We start from the raw sequence: 23377 nt of genomic DNA, 5'->3' as shown, positions 1-23377 counted from the left end.
CTGACATAGAACGCAGACAGACTGTAGTAGCATTTCCGCCGAAGTCTTCCACGATAGCCCCGTTCAGTGACGGATAATTGGTGCGGTTGCCATCGGTTTTTTCGGGAAACGTCAGTGAAATGTAGCAGATTGTGGATTAAAATAGTTGGAATTTGTCCCTGTGACAAAAACGACACAGGTAGGCTACCTTTTATTCAAGACCTCGAACCTTGAACTTCAGTTGGAGTTTTGGCAAGTGTGTCAATGTTTGCCTATCCGTTTTTAAACACACATATTGTCTGAATTATTGTGTAAAAAATCATATTTGTTTTCTGACTAAGCCTTGTCACAAAGCCCACCCCGGTAGTGCACATCACAACATCTGACTGGTCTCATCTGTTCAGAACGTTACAGTGTATATCTTCGTTTTCAACAGAAATATGTATCAACATTGATAGTCCCTACCATAGACCGTATGATTAGGGGCAGTGGAATGTATCTATTCACTTCACAATTTCCCCTTGTTGTTTACCTTTCTGACGATAGAGAAGTCCACATTTCCTCTGACTTTATATTAACCACAACCCCTTCACTCTTCATTCCCCACCAACATCCTGTGAATAGGTTTCATTCTGAAGAGAAGGTGTGTTTCAGTTCTTGACTCATAGCCTACTGTATATTCCCTACCGCCGCCAATCAGACTCCTCCAGGCTGTATATGACAGAGAAGATGACTGCGAGCACAGCCAACTACCTGTGGTCTCTGGGAGATGTGCTTGGTCAGGGGGCCACAGCCAGCGTCTACAAAGCCCGCAACAAGGTAGGACTCTAAACTCACCTTTACAAAAAAAAGATTGTAGTTACAGTAGTATGCTAGGTGCAATGGCGACGCGTCATTCAGGGCAGGTGTTTTGAGCCCCCACCTGTTTAGCAACAAAAACTAAATAGTAATGTTCTCTAGTTGTGCCGTGATTGGCTCACTGTTCTGTCATTCATGGGGACACTACTTCACTGCAAAATCTACAGGTAGAGCTCGAAAATTCAAGCCCCTTGGGTGCTGCCATAGACTTACATTAGAAGTGACCATCAAAGAAGGCTCAAGGTCATTGGCCACAGATAAAATGACGTCAAATCACGGTATATATACGGTAGCTTTGATTGGACTGATCATGTCAACATCATACTTTCAAAATCTTAGCTAGCAAGCTAGACAAGCAGTCATCATCATGCATCAAGTCGGCAATCTACTTTCAAATCCTTTTCAATCCTTGTCACATGAAGATAAATTATAGATAAAACGTATCGGTGCTCATCGGCCATTGGACATAAACATTACAACAAGTTGGAAATCGTAAATTCAACAACTATGGCGCCACTGCAGCCCCGGGTTCGATCCCAGGCTGTGTCATAGCCGGCTGTGACCAGGAGACCCATGAGGCGGTGCACAATTGGCCCAGCGTTGTCCGAGTTAGGGGAGGGTTCGGCCAGCCGGGATCTCCTTGTCTCATTGTGCTCTAGCGACTTCTTGTGGCACCTGTAAACTGACTTCGGTCGTCAGTTCAACAGTGTTTCTTTCGAGACTTTGGTGCGGCTGGCTTCCGGGTTAAGCGAGCAGTGTGTCAATAAGCAGTGCGGCTTGGCTCTCGACCTTCGCCGAGTCCGTAGGGGAGTTGCAGCGATGAGACAAGATCGTAACTACCAATTGGATATCACGAAAAAGGGGGTAACGCAATGGGCCAGAAAAGTTTGAATACATTGGCCATGCTGTCAATCCAGCATGACTTCTTCCGCGTTCAAAACAACTGGAAACTCGGAACTGGGGAATCTCAGACTTCAGTGAGTTCAAGACAACTGGGACCTTGGATAAAACTAGCTCCGACTGGGAAAATACGGAAAATAATTTTAAACGGTCATCCAACTCGGAATTCCAAGTTGGGATTTCTGGCCTCTTTCTAGAGCCCACAAGAAGCAACCCCGCGCCACCTTCCTGTTCAAGTGAGCACAGCACACCAAGGTGAGTCCAAAAATGTGTTGTATGCTGCTGCATAAATTATGTAATATGAAAGGGAGATATGTAACTGTAGCCAAGAAAGTAATACTAAGTGTACAGTGAGGGAAAAAAGTATTTGATCCCCTGCTGATTTTGTACGTTTTCCCACTGACAAAGAAATGATCAGTCTATAATTCTAATGGTAGGTTTATTTGAACAGTGAGAGACAGAATAACAACAACAAAATCCAGAAAAACGCATGTCAAAATGTTATAAATTGATTTGCATTTTAATGAGGGAAATAAGTATTTGACCCCCTCTCAATCAGAAAGATTTCTGGCTCCCAGGTGTCTTTTATACAGGTAACGAGCTGAGATTAGGAGCACACTCTTAAAGGGAGTGCTCCTAATCTCAGTTTGTTACCTGTATAAAAGACACCTGTCCACAGAAGCAATCAATCAATCAGATTCCAAACTCTCCACCATGGCCAAGACCAAAGAGCTCTCCAAGGATGTCAGGGACAAGATTGTAGACCTACACAAGGCTGGAATGGGCTACAAGACCATTGCCAAGCAGCTTGGTGAGAAGGTGACAACAGTTGGTGCGATTATTTGCAAATGGAAGAAACACAAAAGAACTGTCAATCTCCCTCGGCCTGGGGCTCCATGCAAGATCTCACCCCGTGGAGTTGCAATGATCATGGGAACGGTGAGGAATCAGCCCAGAACTACATGGGAGGATCTTGTCAATGATCTCAAGGCAGCTGGGACCATAGTCACCAAGAAAACAATTGGTAACACACTACGCCGTGAAGGACTGAAATCCTGCAGCGCCCGCAAGGTCCCCCTGCTCAAGAAAGCACATATACATGCCCGTCTGAAGTTTGCCAATGAACATCTGAATGATTCAGAGGAGAACTGGGTGAAAGTGTTGTGGTCAGATGAGACCAAAATGGAGCTCTTTGGCATCAACTCAACTCGCCGTGTTTGGAGGAGGAGGAATGCTGCCTATGACCCCAAGAACACATTTACATTTAGTTACATTTACGTCATTTAGCAGACGCTCTTATCCAGAGCGACTTACATTTAGTGAATACATATTTTTTTTATACTGGCCCCCCGTGGGAATCGAACCCACAACCCTGGCATTGCAAACGCCATGCTCTATCAACTGAGCTACATCCCTGCCGGCCATTCCCTCCCCTAACCTGGACGACGCTGGGCCAATTGTGCGCCGCCCATGAGTCTCCCGGTCGCGGCCGGCTGCGACAGAGCCTGGATTCGAACCAGGATCTCTAGTGGCACAGTTAGCACTGCGATGCAGTGCCTTAGACCACTGCGCCACTCAGGAGTTACACCATCCCTACCGTCAAACATGGAGGTGGAAACATTATGCTTTGGGGGTGTTTTTCTGCTAAGGGAACAGGACAACTTCACCGCATCAAAGGGACGATGGATGGGGCCATGTACCGTCAAATCTTGGGTGAGAACCTATTTCCCTCAGCCAGGGCATTGAAATGGGTCGTGGATGGGTATTCCAGCATGACAATGACCCAAAACACACGGCCAAGGCAACAAAGGAGTGGCTCAAGAAGAAGCACATTAAGGTCCTGGAGTGGCCTAGCCAGTCTCCAGACCTTAATCCCATAGAAAATCTGTGGAGGGAGCTGAAGGTTCGAGTTGCCAAACGTCAGCCTCGAAACCTTAATGACTTGGAGAAGATCTGCAAAGAGGAGTGGGACAAAATCCCTCCTGAGATGTGTGCAAACCTGGTGGCCAACTACGAGAAATGTCTGACCACTGTGATTGCCAACAAGGGTTTTGCCACCAAGTACTAAGTCATGTTTTGCAGAGGGGTCAAATACTTATGTCCCTTATTAAAATGCAAATCAATTTATAAAATTTTTGACATGCGTTTTTCTGGATTTTTTTGTTGTTATTCTGTCTCTCACTGTTCAAATAAACCTAACATTAAAATTATAGACTGATCATTTCTTTGTCAGTGGGCAACGTACAAAATCAGCAGGGGATCAAATACTTTTTTCCCTCACTGTATGTTGTGTAGTAAGCTGTTAGTAGCCATGTCTAATTAGCCACCCTAATCATTAGGTCCCTTTCCTCCCTCATAACTTAGCCTACTGTTCTGACTTGGTGGTACACATGTAGCCTATGGCGTGTTTTAGACAAATGTAATCATTGAATATTGTAAGAGCTTTCATTGTCTGCTTATATGCCCCCTTTATTTATCCTACGGTTCTGACTTGGTGTACAGGGAGAATACTGTAAGAACGGCCCATGTTCTGAATTCTGTCTCTGTACATTTCAAAAGTGCTGAACAAATAGTTATATTGACTACGTCTGTCCTAGCTCGCTCATTAATGTCTTAATCGAAATTACGGATTGCCTATTATCCGCTCGTCGTCCCCTTATGCCATAGTTTGTACATCTCAATTGTCAGTAGAAACCACATTTGTTTAAGCAAGTCAGCCATATCAGCTATGCTTTTTTTTAAAGGCAGTAAATTAGTCTGAATGAACTGTTTCCCTGACAGACAAGGCTCTGCTGATAGCCAGGTGTAGCAGTGGTAAGGATTCACTACATGTTGCTGAAAAGAAAGCTCTGCTGTCAGGCCAGCTTTATGTAGGCCCTAACAGTTTGTGGGCACCGTTTGTCACCGTTATAGTGCAATTAATGTATTGTTTAGTGTTGTGTTGTGTAGTGGCTTTGCTGGCATGCATCTAAAACAAATTTGGGGGAGTTTGCCCCACCAAGATTTACATGCTAAAATCGGCACTGGCTAGGTGTCAAAGTGATGCTCAGAGCCACATCCGGCACACACAGTTGGTTCCCAGGGTCAACATTGAGAATCACTGACCCTGATATACGCCATAAACCATTATACACGTCAGCATCTCCCCACAGACTACATTATTACAAACATCAGCATACGCCCACATACATACACACACACACACACACACACAGACACAAACACACACACACACACACACACACACCCACCACCACCACCACCATTACAGTACATCAAAGAAAAAGCTAACGAGATCAAAAACTTCAGCGTGAATGAGATGTAATCTGCATCTAAACTTTGAAGTGTAGGCTACTTCTTACACCCACTGAGGGAAACATACTTTCTGTGACGGAACACATCTTCACTGTGATAACCTAGCATGTCTATCATGGAGCCCAATGGTAACACTGTACACTTATAACAACTACATAACAATGTCATATGACAAAAAAGCTGACAACTAATAACTATGTAACTTTTTATAACTGATTTTGTGTGTGTGTGCCCGTGTGTAGAGGACAGGGGAGCAGGTTGCGGTGAAGGTGTTTAACCAATTGAGCTACAGCCGTCCGTATGAGGTTCAGATGAGAGAGTTTGAGATGCTCAGGAGACTCAACCACAACAACATCGTCAAGCTCTTCTCTGTGGAGGAGGTGAGGAGGGGAGGAGTTAAGGATGGGAGAGGGGAGAGTTGGGATGGGAAGAGGTGAGGAAGGAGGAGGGGAGGAGTTAAGGAGGGAGGAAAAGACCTGTATTAGTCTGCCGTTTCAACTCTCCCTTGTATTTATGTATTAACTCTAACTCTCTCTCTCTCTCTAGCTGAACAGTAAACAGAAGGTGTTGGTGATGGAGTATTGTTCAGGAGGCAGTCTGCTCAGTCTGCTGGAGGAGCCAGAGAACGCCTTCGGTCTGCCAGAGACAGAGTTCCTCATAGTACTACAGTGTGTGGGTGTGTGAGGAGGGGTAGAGAGGTTAGGGGCCTGGGGATGAGGGAAGAAGTTAGTCCCCCCCAATTAATGGAATGAACCATTCCTCCTATTTCTTCTAGTGCAAGGGATGAACCATCTGCGTGAGAACGGGGTGGTGCACCGGGACATTAAGCCTGGGAACATCATGCGTCAGGTGGGAGAGGACGGGAGTTCCGTCTATAAGCTAACAGACTTCGGAGCGGCCAGAGAGCTAGAGGATGATGAGAAGTTTGTCTCCATCTATGGAACAGAGGAATACCTGGTGAGAAAGGGAGGAGTAGAGAGGAAAGGTAGTGGAGGAGAGAATACAGGGAGGCTATGGGGAGAAGAGGGGAAAGGTAAGAGAGAGGGAGAGATTACATTTATTGTTTACTGAGATGTATGAGCCTGCAGTTTTGCATAACCCTCAGCAGATAACATAAGTTAGGGCAGGCTATGGTGTTTGTTTTTGTGTTATTGAGCTTGTGTGTGTGTGTGTGTGTGTGTGCGTGTGTGTGTGTGTGTGTGTGTGTGTAGCACCCAGACATGTATGAGCGTGCAGTACTGCGTAAGCCCCAGCACAAGGCCTATGGTGTGAGTGTTGACCTGTGGAGTATTGGAGTGACGTTTTACCACGCTGCCACCGGTACTTTACCCTTCACACCCTACGGAGGACCCCGCAGGAACAAACCCACCATGTAAGTCTGTGTGTGGTGTGTTTCATAGCTTCAACAGTGAGTGTGCAGTTAATTACTATGGTGAAATTGTCTAATAATTGCTATTTTATTTATTTGGGATTCGTCCAAATAAACACAACAACAGCTGAAATAGGACTGTAAAATAAGGAGCTAGTGTCTTCTCCTCTCTCTGCTCCTCCTCTTCCCCTGTCTGTGCCGTGCAGGTATAAGATCACCAAAGAGAAGCCGGTAGGGGCCATTGCTGGAGTCCAGAGGGTCAACGACGGACCTATAGAGTGGAGCTACCACCTACCACACAGCTGCCTGCTCTCAAAGTCAGTACCTTTGATTTGATTTGTTAGGATCCCCATTAGCCGACACCAATGGCGACAGCTAGTCTTACTGGGGTCTGATATATAACAAAAAAGACATTACAGACAAAATACTTTACAATTTACAAACATTTAAAAACATTAATATGAAGTGTTTGTATTTGTATTTATTATGGATCCCCATTATTTCCTGCCATGGCAGCAGCTACTCTTCCTGGGGTCCAGCAACATTAAGGCAGATACAATTTTAAAAACATTACAATACATTCACAACAGATTTCACAACACATTAGGTGTGTGCCCTCAGGCCCCTATTCTACTACCACATATCTACAACACAAAATCCATGTGTACGTGTGTGTATAGAGCGTATGTTATCGTGTGTGTGTATGCATGTGTCTGTGCCTATGTTTGTGTTGCTTCACAGTCCCCACTGTTCCAAAAGGTGTATTTTTATCTGTTTTTAAATCTAATTTTACTGCTTGCATGAGTTACTTGATGTGGAATAGAGTTCCATGTAGTCATGGCTCTATGTAGTACTGTGTGCCTCCCATAGTCTGTTCTGGACTTGGGGACTGTGAAGAGACCTCTGGTGGCATGTCTTGTGGGGTATGCATGGGTGTCAGAGCTGTGTAACAGTAGTTCAAACAGACAGCTTCGTGCATTCAACATGTCAATACCTCTCACAAATACAAGTAGTGATGAAGTCAATCTCTCCTCTACTTTGAGCCAGGAGAGATTGACATGCATATTATTAATGTTAGCTCTCTTTGTACATCCAAGGGCCAGCTGTGCTGCCCTGTTCTGAACCAATTGCAATTTTCCTATGTCCCTCTTTGTGGCACCTGACCACACGACAGAACAGTAGTCCAGGTGCGACAAAACTAGGGCCTGTAGGACCTGCCTTGTTGATAGTGTTGTTAAGAAGGCAGAGCAGCACTTTATTATGGACAGATTTAGCTACTATTATCCCCATCTTAGCTACTGTTGTATCAATATGTTTTGACCATGACAGTTTACAATCCAGGGTTACTCCAAGCAGTTTAGTCACCTCAACTTGCTCAATTTCCACATTATTCATTACAAGATTTAGTTGAGGTTTAGGGTTTAGTGAATGATTTGTCCCAAATACAATGCTTTTAGTTTTTGAAATACACTAACTGTCAAAAGTTTTGGAACACCTACTCATTCAAGGGTTTTTCTTTATTTTGACTATTTTCTAAATTGTAGAATAATAGTGAAGAAATCAAAACTATGAAGTAACACATATGGAATCATGTAGTAACCAAAAACATGTTAAACAAATCAAAATAGATGTTATATTTGAGATTCTTCAAAAAGCTGTGGTAGCCATGCTGGTTAAGTGTGCCTTGAATTCTAAATAAAATACAGACAGTGTCACCAGCAAAGCACCCCCACAACATAACACCTCCTCCTCCATGCTTTACGGTGGGAAATACACATGCAGAGATCATCCGTTCACCCACACCGCATCTCACAAAGACACGGCAGTTGGAACCAAAAATCTCAAATTTGGACTCCAGACCAATGGACAAATTTCCACCGGTCTAATGTCCATTGTTCGTGTTACTTGGCCCAAGCAAGTCTGTTCTTCTTATTGGTGTCCTTTAGTAGTGGTTTCTTTGCAGCAATTCGACCATGAAGGCCTGATTCACACAGTCTCCTCTGAACAGTTGCTGTTGAGATGTGTCTGTTACTTGAACTTTGTGAAGCATTTATTTGGGCTGCCATTTCTGAGGCTGGTAACTCTAATTAATTTATCCTCTGCAGCAGAGGTAACTCTGGGTCTTCCATTCCTGTGGAGGTCCTCATGAGAGTCAGTTTCATCATAGCGCTTGATGGGTTTTGCGAATGCACTTGTAGAAACTTTCAAAGTTCTTGAAATATTCCGGAGTGACTGACCTTCATGTCTTAAAGTAATGATGGACTGTCGTTTCTCTTTGCTTATTTGAGCTGTTCTTGCCATAATATGGACTTGGTATTTTACCAAATAGGGTTATCTTCTGTATACCCCCCTACCTTGTCACAACACATCTGATTGGCTGAAACGTATTAAGATGGGAAAAAAATCCACAAATTAACTTTTAAGAAGGCACACCTGTTAATTGAAATGCATTCCAGGTGACTACCTCATGAAGCTGGTTGAGAGAATGCCAAGAGTGTGCAAAGCTGTCATCAAGGCAAAGGGTAGCTATTTGAAGAATCTCAAATATAAAATATATTTTGATTTGTTTAACACTTTTTTGATTACTACATGATTCGATATGTGTTATTTCATAGTTTTGATGTCTTCACTACTTTCTACAATGTAGAAAATAGTAAAAATAAAGAAAAACCCTTGAATGAGTAGGTGTTCTAAAACTTTTGACCAGTAGTGTATTTAGGACTAACTTATTCCTTGCCACCCATTCTGAAATTAACTGTAGCTCTTTGTTAAGTGTTGCAGTCATTTCAGTCACTGTAGTAGCTGACGTGTATAGTGTTGAGTCATCTGCATACATTGACACACTGGCTTTACTCAAAGCCAGTGGCATGTTGTTAGTAAAGATGGAAAAAAGCAAGAGGCCTAGACAGCTGCACTGGGGAATTCCTGATTCTACCTGGATTATGTTGGAGAGGCTTCCATTAAAGAACACCCTCTGTGTTCTGTAAGACAGGTATGTTTTTATCCACAGTATAGCAGGGGGTGTAAAGCCATAACACATAAATTTTTCCAGCAGCAGACTATGATCGATAATGTCAAAAGCCGCACTGAAGTCTAACGAAACAGCCCCCACAATCTTTTTATCATCAATTTATGATCAGTCATTTGTGTAAGTGCGGTGCTTGTTGAATGTCCTTCCCTATAAGCGTACTGAAAGTCTGTTGTCAATTTGTTTATTGTAAAATAGCATGTGCATCTATCAGTTACACATGTCAGTATATACACACAACAAGTAGGTCACATGGGGGAGAGGTGTTGTGCCGTGAGGCAGTGTTTCCTGTGGAAAAATGTGTAGGAGTGGGGGGGGAAAGGTCGCGGAGGGGGGTTGAAGGGGGTGGGTCTTTCCTATAATTTTTATGTAGAAGGACTGAGGAGCTGTCACGCCCTGGCTCTGGGGACTCTAGTATGTTGAGCCAGGGTGTGAGTTTTCATGTGTGTTGGTTCTAGTTGTTGTATATCTATGTTGGCCAGGGTGGCTCCCAATCAGAGACGGCTGTAGCTCGTTGTCTCTGATTGGGAGTCATACTTAGGTAGCCGTTAGCCATTCATTCATTGTGGTTTCTTGTTCCAGTGTGGTTTGTGTTAAACCGTAGACGTCACGTTATCGTTTTGTTGTTTTTGATCGTGTGATCATTATATAAATAAATATGTTCGCATTCAACGCTGCGCCTTGGTCCTCCTCTCTCACCGACGATCGTGACAGAAGAAACCACCAAGACTGGACCAAGCAGCGTGTCCAGGAGCCATCGCCAGGGAGATCTCTAGCAGATCTCCTTCGCCTCCTCGACTGGGTCAAGCCGGGTGAGGAAGAGAAGGGCTTGACATGGAAGCAGAAGGGCGAAAGGCTGGCGAGGGACATGGAGACCTGGTCCACGGGTAGGAGAGACGCCCAGAAATTTTTTAGAGGGGGGCTAACGCCGTGGACGACGGGCCAGCAGGAGACCGCGGCAGAGCGGCCCAGCGGGTTGGCAGAGGAGGCCGCCAGGTTACGGGGGCCACTGGTCGAAGAGGGGATGGAAGGTGTAGAGGCACGGCGAGAGGTACTGGGGTGTGTTACCAGTCCGGTCCGGCCCATTCCAGATCCCTGCGTAGGACCAGTGGTGTGTGTCCCCAGTACGGTCCGGCCTGTTCCTGCTCCCCGCACCAGGCCAATGGTGCGCGTCGTCAGCCCGGCTCGGCCCGTTCCTGCTCCCCGCACCAAGTCAGTGGTGCGCTCCCGTCAGCCCGGCTCGGCCCGTTCCTGCTCCCCGCACCAAGTCAGTGGTGCGCTTCGTCAGCCCGGCTCGGCCCGTTCCTGCTCCCCGCACCAAGTCAGGGGTGCGTTTTGTCAGCCCGGCTCGGGCCGTTCCTGCTCCCCACACCAAGCCAGTGGTGTGCGTCGTCAGTCCGGCACAGCCCGTGCCTGTTCCACTGGTGTCTGGTTCAGCACGGGTCAGCTGCTTCACGCCGGAGCCAGAGCAATCCGCTCCACCAGTGTGCAGTCCAGCTCCGGTCAGCAGGGCCAGACCGGACCAGGGGTACCTTGGGGGGTTGGAGAGCGAGTGGGGATCATGCCCGGAGCCGGATCCGCCGCCAAGGCGGAGTGCCCACCCGGTCCCTCCCCTGTGGTGTTTGGTTGGCGCGGTCGGAGTCCGCGCCTTTAGGGGGGGGTACTGTCACGCCCTGGCTCTGGGGACTCTAGTATGTTGAGCCAGGGTGTGAGTTTTCATGTGTGTTGGTTCTAGTTGTTGTATATCTATGTTGGCCAGGGTGGCTCCCAATCAGAGACGGCTGTAGCTCGTTGTCTCTGATTGGGAGTCATACTTAGGTAGCCGTTAGGCATTCATTCATTGTGGTTTCTTGTTCCAGTGTGGTTTGTGTTAAACCGTAGACGTCACGTTATCGTTTTGTTGTTTTTGATCGTGTGATCATTATATAAATAAATATGTTCGCATTCAACGCTGCGCCTTGGTCCTCCTCTCTCACCGACGATCGTGACAGGAGCTCAGTTCTGGTGACTTTTTAAAAGGACATTCTACTCCAAAATGAATTAAAATAAGTATGCTGACACCATCTAAAATAGAATATTCACCTCCAGAAATCAGCCCAATAACACATTGGTAAAATTATTTGTAAAAATGATTTAAACATATTGGGCCATGTACAGTATATAGCCTATGCATGGTCCATATGATTGTCACGATCGTCAGGGAGAGAAGTAGACCAATGCGCAGCGTGATGAACGAACATGTTACTTTATTATATTAAAGCACGAAACAAAACAATAAACGACTCGTGAAGTCCACGGTGACAATGACCGACAAGGAACAAGAACCCACAAACACAAAAGGAAAACAGACAGTATAAATATGGCTCCCAATCAGAGACAACCAGCCAACAGCTGACACTCGTTGCCTCTGATTGGGAGTCACTCAGGCCAACATAGAAATACACAACCTAGAACCCCCAACATAGAAATAGAACACATAGAATGAACACACCCTGGCTCAACATATAGAGTCCCAGAGCCAGGGTGTGACAGTACCCCCCCCAAAAGGCGCGTACTGCGACCGCGCCTCAATAAGAGCAAAACAGGGGAGGGCTGGTTGGGCATACCTCCTCGGCGGCGGTTCTGGCTCCGGCCTTGCCCACCACCCTCCAATAATCCCCCCATAGCGCCCCTGGTCCGGTCTGGCCCCGCTGGCTGGAGCTGACCTGAACGTAGCAGGAACGGCTAGCTTCAGCTCCGTTGTGGAGCAGTTGAGCGGTACCTGATTTGGCACCGATGACCCAGGCACGGGTTGTGCCGGACTGACGACGCGCACCCCTGGCTTGGTGCGTGAGGCCGGAACGGACCGGACCGGGCTGACGATGCGCACCCCTGCCTTGGTGCGTGGAGCAGCAACGGGCCGGACCGGGCTGACGATACGCACCCCTGGCTTGGTGCGTGGAGCTGGAACGGGCCTCACCGGACTGACGACTCGCACCCCTGGCTTGGTGCGTGGAGCAGCAACGGGCCGGACCGGGCTGACGATGCGCACCCCTGGCTTGGTGCGAGTAGCAGGAACGGGCTGGACCAGGCTGACGACTCGCACCCCTGGCTTGGTGCGAGTAGCAGAGACGTTCTGGACCAGGCTGACGACTCGCACCCCTGGCTTGGTGCGAGTGGCAGGAACAGGCCGGGCCGGGCTGGCGACTCGCACCCCTGGCTTGGTGCGAGTGGCAGGAACAGGCCGGGCCGGGCTGGCGACGCACACCGTAGGCTTGATGCGAGTGGCAGGAACAGGCCGGGCCGGGCTGGCGACGCGCACCGTAGACTTGGTGCGTGGAGCAGGGACAGGCCGGGCTGGGCTGGCGACGCACACCGTAGGCTTGGTGCGTGGAGCAGGGACAGGCCGGACTGGGCTGGCGACGCACACCGTAGGCTTGGTGCGTGGAGCAGGGACAGGCCGAACCGGGCTGTGGAGACGGATAGGAGACCTGGAGTGAAGAGTGGCCACAACCCGTCCTGGCTGAATGCCTACCCTCACACACTCTGTGTGAGGCATCCGCACAGGACGTACAGGGCTGTGTACCCGTACTGGCATAACAGCACGTGACACTGGAGCAGGATATCCGGGACCGCGGAGAGGCATTGGAGACCACGAGCGTTGAGCGGGCACACTCCGTCCTGGCTGCATACCCCCCTTCGCACGACACGTGCGGGGTGCTCGCACAGGACGTACAGGACTATGCCGGACCACTCGTGGCACAGTACGCCGCTCCGCATACCGCGGAACCTGCCCCGTCCCATGCTGCCATGCCTGAGTACGGGAAGTTGGTTCCGCTCTCCATCCAGGCTCCGCCAACCTGCCTTCTGGCCCCCTAACCCGGTGGCCTCCTCTCCAATCGCCCTGTGGCAGCCTCCTGCTGCCCAGCCGCCCATGCCGTGTGCCCCCCCCTAAAAAAATGTTGGGGTTGCCTCTCGTCCGTCCGACGATGGCACTGCTGACGCCGCTGCTCCTCTCTCGCCAGGGCCTTAATCCTAGCCCAAGGTCCCTTGCCCCCGAGCATGTCCTCCCAGGACCACGATTTGCCCACCTGGGCCATCGCCAACCTCTCCATCTCCTTACCCGGCGCTTCCTCCCATGTCCAGTCTGCCTGCTCCTGGACACGCTGCTTGGTCCTTTTATGGTGGGTTCTTCTGTCACGATCGTCAGGGAGAGAAGTAGACCAATGCGCAGCGTGATGAACGAACATGTTACTTTATTATATTAAAACACGAAACAAAACAATAAACGACTCGTGAAGTCCACGGTGACAATGACCGACAAGGAACAAGAACCCACAAACACAAAAGGAAAACAGACAGTATAAATATGGCTCCCAATCAGAGACAACCAGCCAACAGCTGACACTCGTTGCCTCTGATTGGGAGTCACTCAGGCCAACATAGAAATACACAACCTAGAACCCCCAACATAGAAATAGAACACATAGAATGAACACACCCTGGCTCAACATATAGAGTCCCAGAGCCAGGGTGTGACAATGATCAGGTATGCTATTAGCAATAAACATTATCACCTTTAGCCCAACTGATGCAGCAAAGTGCAAATAAATAGGCTGAAGCATGGGGTTGCCTATCTGCATTTACCCTATTGGGCTAATCATTAGGCAGATCTCAAATGTGGTCTTTTAACTAGTTATTATCATATTGATTAATTTTATGTCCCAAAAAACTTGCATAAACACTGAATATAATGTAGGCCTACCTGTTATGGTAACTTAGGATAACTCGCCACCTGGGGTAAAAAGCCCCCTGCCTGTACTTCTCACAGAAACCACTTCATGTCACAATTTTCCCCCCAACACTTTCCCTGGTTTCCACTACTCTTGCTCATCAAAAAAATGTAAGTCATTCCAAATAAATGATTTTGAGGTAGAGAGGCGTTGTACCCCAAGTCACCCTACAATTGACCGGTGTTACATTTAGCCCCACTCCCCAATGCACTCACTGCGAATTACGGAGCGGTAACATGCTTAACCATGCTATTACTAAAAACCCCGGGTTTAAAATAGCGTAGTTCCCACATATTTAGGAGTTGAGAAATAAATAAAGTAGGAATGGAAAGCTGGGAGACCCCTCTTTTGAACAAAAGCCATCAAAACTGCTGTTTTCACAATTGCAAGAATTGTTGTGCATTGACTGCTTGTCAGAATGCATGTCTGGTGGGGTAAGTGTGTGTGTCAGTGCTGTGTGTAAGTTGACTATGCAAACAATTTGGAATTTCCAACACATTAATGTTTCTTATAAAAACAAGAAGTGACGCAGTCAGTCTTTCCTCAACTCTCAGCCAAGAGAGACTTGTCATAGCTCTTTTAATGACTGTGTCTGAAGTTGCAGTTTAACCCTCTGTCTTTCACTCTCTTTTGTATAGGGGTCTGAGGGGTCAGCTAGTGCCAGTGTTAGCTGGTATACTGGAGGCAGACCAGGAGAAGTGTTGGGCATTTGACCAGTTCTTTTCTGCCACCACAGACATACTACAGAGAGTCTCAGTCTATCTTTTCTCCCTGCAACAGGCCACAGCTCACCGCTTATACATACACCACTACAACACGTGAGTCACACGCACACACACATGCACACACACACTTGTGTTTACCTAAACCCACCCTGCCCCCCATCTCTCCCGTCTCGCTCCCCAGGGCGGCCATCTTCTGTGAGGAAGTGGCATCTCAGACGGGGGTGGGGCTGGAGAAACAGCACTTCCTGTTCCTGGGTCATGACCTTTCCCTGGAGGGCTCTATGAAGGTGGTCAACTTCCCCCCTACCTCGCCCTCCCAGCCGCTACTGCTGCTCAGCCGCACTCCAGAGACACACGCTGGCCTCCCATACAGAGAACGTAAGACACACACACATACACTGAGTTTACAAAACATTAAGAACACCTGCTCTTTCCATGACATAGACTGACCGGGTGAATCCAGGTGAAAGCTATGATCCCTTATTGTTGTCGCTTGTTAAATCCACTTCAATCAGTGTAGATGAAGAGGAGACAGGTTAAATAACGATTTTTAAGCCTTGAGACAATTGAGACATGGATTGTGTATGTGTGCCATTCAGAGGGTGAATGGGCAAGACAACATATTTAAGTGCCTTTGAACGGGGTATGGTTGTAGGTGCCAGGCGCACTGGTTTGAGTGTGTCAAGAACTGCAATGCTGCTGGGGTTTTCATGCTCAACAGTTTCCCGTGTGTATCAAGAATGGTCCACCACCCAAAGGACACAACTGTGGGAAGCATGTGAGTCAACATGGGCCAGCATCCCTGTGGAACAATTTAGGCACCTTGTAGAGTCCATGCCCCGACGAATTGAGGCTGTTCTGGTGGGGGGTGCTGTCCTTAATGTTTTGTACACTCAGTGTATATGGATATTGTATTTGTAATTGATTAATAAACTATAAATGATGTGTGTTTTGTCCTCTAGCTGAGATGCCCAACATCCCATCCCGGTTTGACGTTGTGTCAGACTACTCTTTCTCCAAGGTAAGAGTGTCACTCCACACACGTGAGTCATGACATGGGATCCAGCACTGTGTGACCAACTGGAAGAGAGTTAAAGCTGTCAGCTGAATGATCTGTTGATGGTTGTGTTTTTCTATTTATTTACTCAAACCCTCTCTTTTCTCTCCTCTCCCATTCTCCTCCTCTCCCATCTCTCCTCTCTCTCTTCTCCTCTGTCTAGTTGATAGTAGGAGTGGTCCATCAGTACCTGAGGATAGTGCGTTCCTTACACACACACAGAGAGCTGTTCATACATGGATACTACAGCTACATGTGAGACACACACACACACCGTGAGAACAAACCAGCAACATCCCATTGATTTGCCATGACCCATGCTCTCCCCCCCTCTCTCTACCCAGAGAGAAGGTGCGTAGGGAGTGTGGTGACGCGCTGCTCAGTATCAGCATGGTCAACATGAGACTGCAGTCCTGCCTCAGCTCTGAGCACAGACTACACACACTGTGAGTGACAGACAAGACCACATACAGTGGCTTGCGAAAGTATTCACCCCCTTTGGCATTCTTTCCTATTTTGTTGCCTTACAACCTGGAATTAAAATAGATTTTTGGGGGGTTTGTATAATTTGATTTACACAACATGCCTACCACTTTGAAGATGCAAAATATTTTTATTGTGAAACAAACAAGAAATAAGACAAAAAAACAGAAAACTTGAGCGTGCATAACTATTCACCCCCCCCAAAGTCAATACTTTGTAGAGCCACCTTTTGCAGCAATTACAGCTGCAAGTCTCTTGGGGTATGTCTCTATAAGCTTGGCACATCTAGCCACTGGGATTTTTGCCCATTCTTCAAGGCAAAACTGCTCCAGCTCCTTCAAGTTGGATGGGTTCCGCTGGTGTACAGCAATCTTTAAGTCATACCACAGATTCTCAATTGGATTGAGGTCTGGGATTTGACTAGGCCATTCCAAGACATTTAAGTGTTTCCACTTAAACCACTCACGTGTTGCTTTAGCAGTATACTTAGGGTCATTGTCCTGCTGGAAGGTGAACCTCCGTCCCAGTCTCAAATCTCTGGAAGACTGAAACAGGTTTCCCTCAAGAATTTCCCTGTATTTAGCGCCATCCATCATTCCTTCAATTCTGACCAGTTTCCCAGTCCCTGCCGATGAAAAACATCCCCACAGCATGATGCTGCCACCACCATGCTTCACTGTGGGGATGGTGTTCTCTGGGTGATGAGAGGTGTTGGGTTTACGCCAGACATAGCATTTTCCTTGATGGCCAAAAAGCTCAATTTTAGTCTCATTTGACCAGAGTACCTTCTTCCATATATTTGGGGAGTCTCCCACATGCCTTTTGGCGAACACCAAACGTGTTTGCTTATTTTTTTCTTTAAGCAATGGCTTTTTTCTGGCCACTCTTCCGTAAAGCCCAGCTCTGTGGAGTGTATGGCTTAAAGTGATCCTATGGGCAGATACTCCAATCTCAGCTGTGGAGCTTTGCAGCTCCTTCAGGGTTATCTTTGGTCTCTTTGTTGCCTCTGATTAATGCCCTCCTTGCCTGGGCCGTGAGCTTTGGTGGGCGGCCCTCTCTTGGCAGGTTTATTGTGGTGCCATATTCTTTCAATTTTTTTATAATGGATTTAATGGTGCTCCGTGGGATGTTGAACGTTTCTGATATTTTTTTTATAACCCAACCCTGTTCTGTACTTCTCCACAACTTTGTCCATGATCTGTTTGGAGAACTCCTTGGTCTTCATGGTGCCGCTTGCTTGGTGGTGCCCCTTGCTTACTGGTGTTGCAGACTCTGGGGCCTTTCAGAACAGGTGTATATACAGTGGGGGAAAAAAGTATTTAGTCAGCCACCAATTGTGCAAGTTCTCCCACTTAAAAAGATGAGAGAGGCCTGTAATTTTCATCATATGTACACGTCAACTATGACAGACAAAATGAGGAAAAAAAATCCAGAAAATCACATTGTCTGATTTTTTATGAATTTATTTGCAAATTATGGTGGAAAATAAGTATTTGGTCAATAACAAAAGTTTCTCAATACTTTGTTATATACCCTTTGTTGGCAATGACACAGGTCAAACGTTTTCTGTAAGTCTTCACAAGGTTTTCACACACTGTTGCTGGTATTTTGGCCCATTCCTCCATGCAGATCTCCTCTAGAGCAGTGATGTTTTGGGGCTGTCGCTGGGCAACACGGACTTTCAACTCCCCTCCAAAGATTTTCTATGGGGTTGAGATCTGGAGACTGGCTAGGCCACTCCAGGACCTTGAAATGCTTCTTTACGAAGCCACTCCTTCGTTGCCGGGCGGTGTGTTTGGGATCATTGTCATGCTGAAAGACCCAGCCACGTTTCATCTTCAATGCCCTTGCTGATGGAAGGAGGTTTTCACTCAAAATCTCACGATACATGGCCCCATTCATTCTTTCCTTTACACGGATCAGTCGTCCTGGTCCCTTTGCAGAAAAACAGCACCAAAGCATGATGTTTCCACCCCCATGCTTCACAGTAGGTATGGTGTTCTTTGGATGCAACTCAGCATTCTTTGTCCTCCAAACACGACGAGTTGAGTTTTTACCAAAAAGTTCTATTTTGGTTTCATCTGACCATATGACATTCTCCCAATCCTCTTCTGGATCATCCAAATGCACTCTAGCAAACTTCAGACGGGCCTGGACATGTACTGGCTTAAGCAGGGGGACACGTCTGGCACTGCAGGATTTGAGTCCCTGGCGGCGTAGTGTGTTACTGATGGTAGGCTTTGTTACTTTGGTCCCAGCTCTCTGCAGGTCATTCACTAGGTCCCCCGTGTGGTTCTGTGATTTTTGCTCACCGTTCTTGTGATCATTTTGACCCCACGGGGTGAGATCTTGCGTGGAGCCCCAGATCGAGGGAGATTATCAGTGGTCTTGTATGTATTCCATTTCCTAATAATTGCTCCCACAGTTGATTTCTTCAAACCAAGCTGCTTACCTATTGCAGATTCAGTATTCCCAGCCTGGTGCAGGTCTACAATTTTGTTTCTGGTGTCCTTTGACAGCTCTTTGGTCTTGGCCATAGTGGAGTTTGGAGAGTGACTGTTTGAGGTTGTGGACAGGTGTCTTTTATACTGATAACAAGTTCAAACAGGTGCCATTAATACAGGTAATGAGTGGAGGCCAGAGGAGCCTCTTAAAGAAGAAGTTACAGGTCTGTGAGAGCCAGAAATCTTGCTTGTTTGGCCAAATACTTATTTTCCACCATAATTTGCAAATAAATTCATTACAAATCCTACAATGTGATTTTCTGGATTTTTTTTCTCAATTTGTCTGTCATAGTTGACGTGTAGCTATGATGAAAATTACAGGCCTCTCTCATCTTTTTAAGTGGGAGAACTTGCACAATTGGTGGCTGACTAAATACTTTTTTTCCCCACTGTATACTGAGATCATGTGACAGATCATGTCACTTAGATTGCACACAAGTGGACTTTATAAAGACGTTTTTTTTTTCATTTCACTTTTTTAATGTTTTTATTTTAGCAGACGCTCTTATCCAGAGCGACAGGAGGCCAATTTGGACTATTTTGTGTATGTCCATTACATAATCCAAATAAAAATCAATTTATATTACAGGTTGTAATGCAACAAAATAGGAAAAACGCCAAGGGGGATGAATACTTTTGCAAGGCACTGTACACACACTCACATACAAAACACTTAAAATCTCAGTCATTGTAACATTGTGAGCAGTGAACACCTAAACCAGTTGTAGATTTACTTTAATTCACCTCTCACCCTCCCTCCCTCCCTCCTGTCCTCCTCATCCTCACCCTCCCTCCCTCTTGTCCTCCTCCCTCCCTCCCTCCCTCCCTCCCTCATCCTCTCCTCTCACCCTCCCTCCCTCCTGTCCTCCTCTCATCCTCTCCTCTCACCCTCCCTCCCTCCTCACCTCTCACCCTCCCTCCCTCCTGTCCTCCTCATCCTCACCTCTCATCCTCACCTCTCACCCTCCCTCCTGTCCTCCTCATCCTCACCTCTCATCCTCTCTCCTCTCACCCTCCCTCCCTCCTGTCCTCCTCTCATCCTCTCCTCTCACCCTCCTCTGTCCTCCTCTCACCCCTCTCACCCTCCCTCCCTCCTCATCCTCACCTCTCACCCTCCCTCCCTCCTGTCCTCCTCTCATCCTCTCCTCTCAACCTCCCTCCCTCCTCATCCTCACCTCTCATCCTTTCCTCTCACCCTCCCTCCCTCCTGTCCTCCTCTCATCCTCTCCTCTCACCCTCCCTCCCTCCTCATCCTCACCTCTCACCCTCCCTCCCTCCTGTCCTCCTCTCATCCTCTCCTCTCAACCTCCCTCCCTCCTCATCCTCACCTCTCATCCTCACCTCTCATCCTCTCATCCTACCTCTCACCCTCCCTCCATCCTGTCTTCCTCTCATCCTCACCTCTCACCCTCCCTCCCTCCTGTCCTCCTGTCCTCCTCTCACCCTCCCTCCCTCCTCATCCTCACCTCTCATCCTCTCATCCTCACCTCTCACCCTCCCTCCATCCTGTCTTCCTCTCATCCTCACCTCTCACCCTCCCTCCCTCCTGTCCTCCTCTCATCCTCTCACCCTCCCTCCCTCCCTCCCTCCTCATCCTCACCTCTCATCCTCTCATCCTCACCTCTCACCCTCCCTCCCTCCTGTCATCCTCTCATTCTCTCCTCTTGCAGAGGACAGTTCCCCCTGGAAGCCCCAGACTCCACTGATGACAGCAAGAAGCTGCGACTGGTGAGAGACATACGGTTGAAACTGACTGGGGAAGGGTGTTGTGTGGTGGGGAGGGATCCTTGACACTGGCCATGGCTGTCTCTCTAGAAGTTTGGGCTGGTGTTGTTTGTCCCTGTTCACTCCTTGTAGATCAGGGAGAACCTGCCAGTGTACGCCGGAGGGATCCGGGAATTCCAGACCCGTCTAGAACACCTGCACATAGAACTGGCCAAACACTCTGAGAGTCTGGCTGAGGACAAGAGGTGAGACTTCCTTCATCATTTTTATACCTGTCCCGTCCTTATTCACATCTCTACAAGGGCTCGGGGCCAAGGGGTTGCAGTGTGCAGAGTTGGGGTTAAAATGGCGTCTGGTGTGAACTCTGACCCCTGACCTCTACAGCATCCAGAAGATGGAGGTCCTCCTGGAGAAGATCATGGCCATCCACCAGCAGTACCGCAAGGACCGACTGACTGGAAGTATGTGTGTGTGTGTGTGTGTGTGTGTGTGTGTGTGTGTGTGTGTGTGTGTGTGTGTGTGTGTGTGTGTGTGTGTGTGTGTGTGTGTGTGTGCGTGTGCGTGTGCGGTGCGTGTGCGTGTGCGTGTGCGTGTGCGTGTGCGTGTGCGTGTGTGTGCCCTTGCATGTCTAACGTGTGCCTCCTGTGTGTTGAGTGTTTAATAAATCTCTCCCTTGTGTTTGTCCTAGAACTTGCCTACAATGATGAGCAGATACACAAGTTTGAGAAGTGAGTATGTCAGCATTGTTTCTGAGGAAAATGTGTTATTTGTGTGTGTGTGTAACACATCTCTCTCTCTCTCTGCTAGGATCCACCTGTCGTCCCATATAAAGCGCGTGAAGGGTCTGTTTAGAGAGGAATGTCTACAGAAGTATCGAGACCTGCTGGCCTCAGCATCGACCTGGAGCAGGTTAGACACACACACGCACACACACACCTTTTAGTGATATCAACTTGCTCATCATACTGTTGTGTTGTTATTGTTCTTTATTTGTGTGTTGTCAGTGTTCTCCGTGAGATGCAGTGCAGGCTGTCAGACTTTGGCAATTTCTCCCGAGGGCTGATGGGGGACCTGGAGATGTGTGAGGAGCGCCAGAACAAGGTTTCCCTTAACTATAATAATTGTTTAATAATAAATAAATAAAAATATTTTAAAAAGATATTGATATAGAGAAATATAATAAGTATATAATAATTAATAACTGACTAACAATACAAAATTAAACAAGATATTGAGGGAGAGAAAAAATTTGTTTGACCTCTTACCTGTTATCTCTAGCATCATCCTGTCATGGAAATTACTTCACAGGGGCACTCGAAGTCAATCTTAAATGAATCACTCTTTATTGTCAGCAAGCTGGAGAGGTCACAGTCAAACTTAGATGAGTAAAGTACCGGTCTGAAGTGAGCTCTAACGGGACAGTCCTGTTAGTTCCCTTTATATACTGACAAGTTATATTTGCATGATTTAGCTTATTCATTATTCATAATTAATGTTTGCTTCATTCATGTGACTTACCAATACTGGGTCATGCATGTGACAGACCAATCCCTCATGAGGCTTCTTCTCTCTAAACTGAGACCTTGAAACTGAGATATCCCTTTCTCTAAACAAGGTTCTGGGTGTACTGCCAAATTGCAGATACTTATAGTGAGGATTCATTCAATCAGTCACTTGCATGAACACAGAAATTGGTTATTAGAAAAGCACAAACATAAATGTCCATCACAATCCCTACACCAATAAGTGGCTTTAAAGATAACACTGACCATTGTCCTGCTGTGCTCTCCTCAGTTCCTGGACAGAGTCCTGCTCAGAGCCCAACCAGGACCAGGGGGTCAGGAGGCCACACCCAGGGAGAAGGAACACATGGTCCTCAGGTGTGTGTGTGTGTGTGTGTTATGTGCCTGGCTGCATGTGCGTGTAAACCCCTGTGTTTTATCATTGTGTGTCCAGGATGCACCGACTAAAGGAAGAGATGGAGATAGTGGTGAGAGAGTTACAATCCAACAACAGCGTCATTGAGAGGTCAGTGGCCTTAACCCCTAACCTCCTAACCTTAGCCCCTAACCCTTAACCCTATCTCTTAACTCTAACGCTAACCTCCTATCCCTGCCAGATCACACATAGTTGGCCCCTCAAGTGTTTCATCTGAATGACAAACTGTAGCATTGACTATGTCCCAAAATACGTCTCAAATGGCAACCTATTCCCTATATAGTGCACTACATTTGACCAGGGCCCAACGTAGTGAACTATATAGGGAATAGGGTGCCCTAATGGGACACACTTTATTTAGACCTGACGCTTTGTCTCCTGCAGTCTGGGAGCTGTTAACTCTGCAACCATGCTGGAGCCTGATCTACCCAGACCCATCGGACTGTGACCAGACAACCACTCACACACTCTCAGAAAGAGAGAGCGAGAGAAGATGGCTCTTGTGACATATTCCAAATACAAACCTCATCATTGTCTTGAATGTTATAGTTGTTCTACTAGACTGTCATTGTGTGATAGACTGTTATGGTAAAATAATTGAATGTCTCTGTCTTACTCAGCTGCTTTGGAAGTCACTGGCCTTGTCTCCTCTAATCTCCATAGTAACAACGTTAACTGGAGAATTCTTAATGGCAAACTAACGTAATAAATATCGACATCTGCC

General features: G+C 47.2%; 1 protein-coding gene across 3 annotated transcripts; it reads left to right on the top strand.

The window, feature by feature from the left end:
- LOC121574828 (inhibitor of nuclear factor kappa-B kinase subunit epsilon) lies at positions 1–23377 on the top strand. 3 transcript variants are annotated; one of them, XM_041887441.2, is made up of 21 exons: positions 1–178; positions 604–798; positions 5295–5432; positions 5599–5728; positions 5828–6009; positions 6264–6424; positions 6628–6738; positions 14860–15039; positions 15128–15324; positions 15909–15967; positions 16167–16258; positions 16348–16449; positions 20661–20718; positions 20848–20960; positions 21100–21176; positions 21404–21443; positions 21523–21624; positions 21720–21816; positions 22510–22595; positions 22672–22743; positions 23038–23377. In XM_041887441.2, the coding sequence occupies exons 2-21, from the start codon at positions 697–699 to the stop codon at positions 23099–23101; spliced, it is 2163 nt and encodes a 720-aa protein (XP_041743375.1). In that variant the 5' UTR covers positions 1–178; positions 604–696; the 3' UTR covers positions 23102–23377. The 3 variants fall into 3 exon arrangements, with proteins under 3 accessions (XP_041743375.1, XP_041743374.1, XP_041743376.1); XM_041887440.2 differs by having other exon boundaries at positions 22510–22743; XM_041887442.2 differs by lacking the exon at positions 14860–15039 and having other exon boundaries at positions 22510–22743.

This window comes from Coregonus clupeaformis, chromosome 10 (assembly GCF_020615455.1).
Source record: "Coregonus clupeaformis isolate EN_2021a chromosome 10, ASM2061545v1, whole genome shotgun sequence".
Taxonomy (NCBI): Eukaryota; Metazoa; Chordata; class Actinopteri; order Salmoniformes; family Salmonidae; genus Coregonus; species Coregonus clupeaformis.
The sequence above is the reverse complement of the archived record's forward strand: the minus strand, read 5'-3'. Positions and strand labels throughout refer to the sequence as shown.

Bases quoted from the DNA above. Each gene is read 5' to 3' on its own strand.
- LOC121574828 (XM_041887440.2), top strand. From the start codon at position 697: ATGACAGAGAAGATGACTGCGAGCACAGCCAACTACCTGTGGTCTCTG. The intron at 6,425-6,627 runs GTAAGTCTGTGT...TGTGCCGTGCAG, and splicing joins CGCAGGAACAAACCCACCAT to GTATAAGATCACCAAAGAGA. The intron at 6,739-14,859 runs GTCAGTACCTTT...TCTTTTGTATAG, and splicing joins CACAGCTGCCTGCTCTCAAA to GGGTCTGAGGGGTCAGCTAG.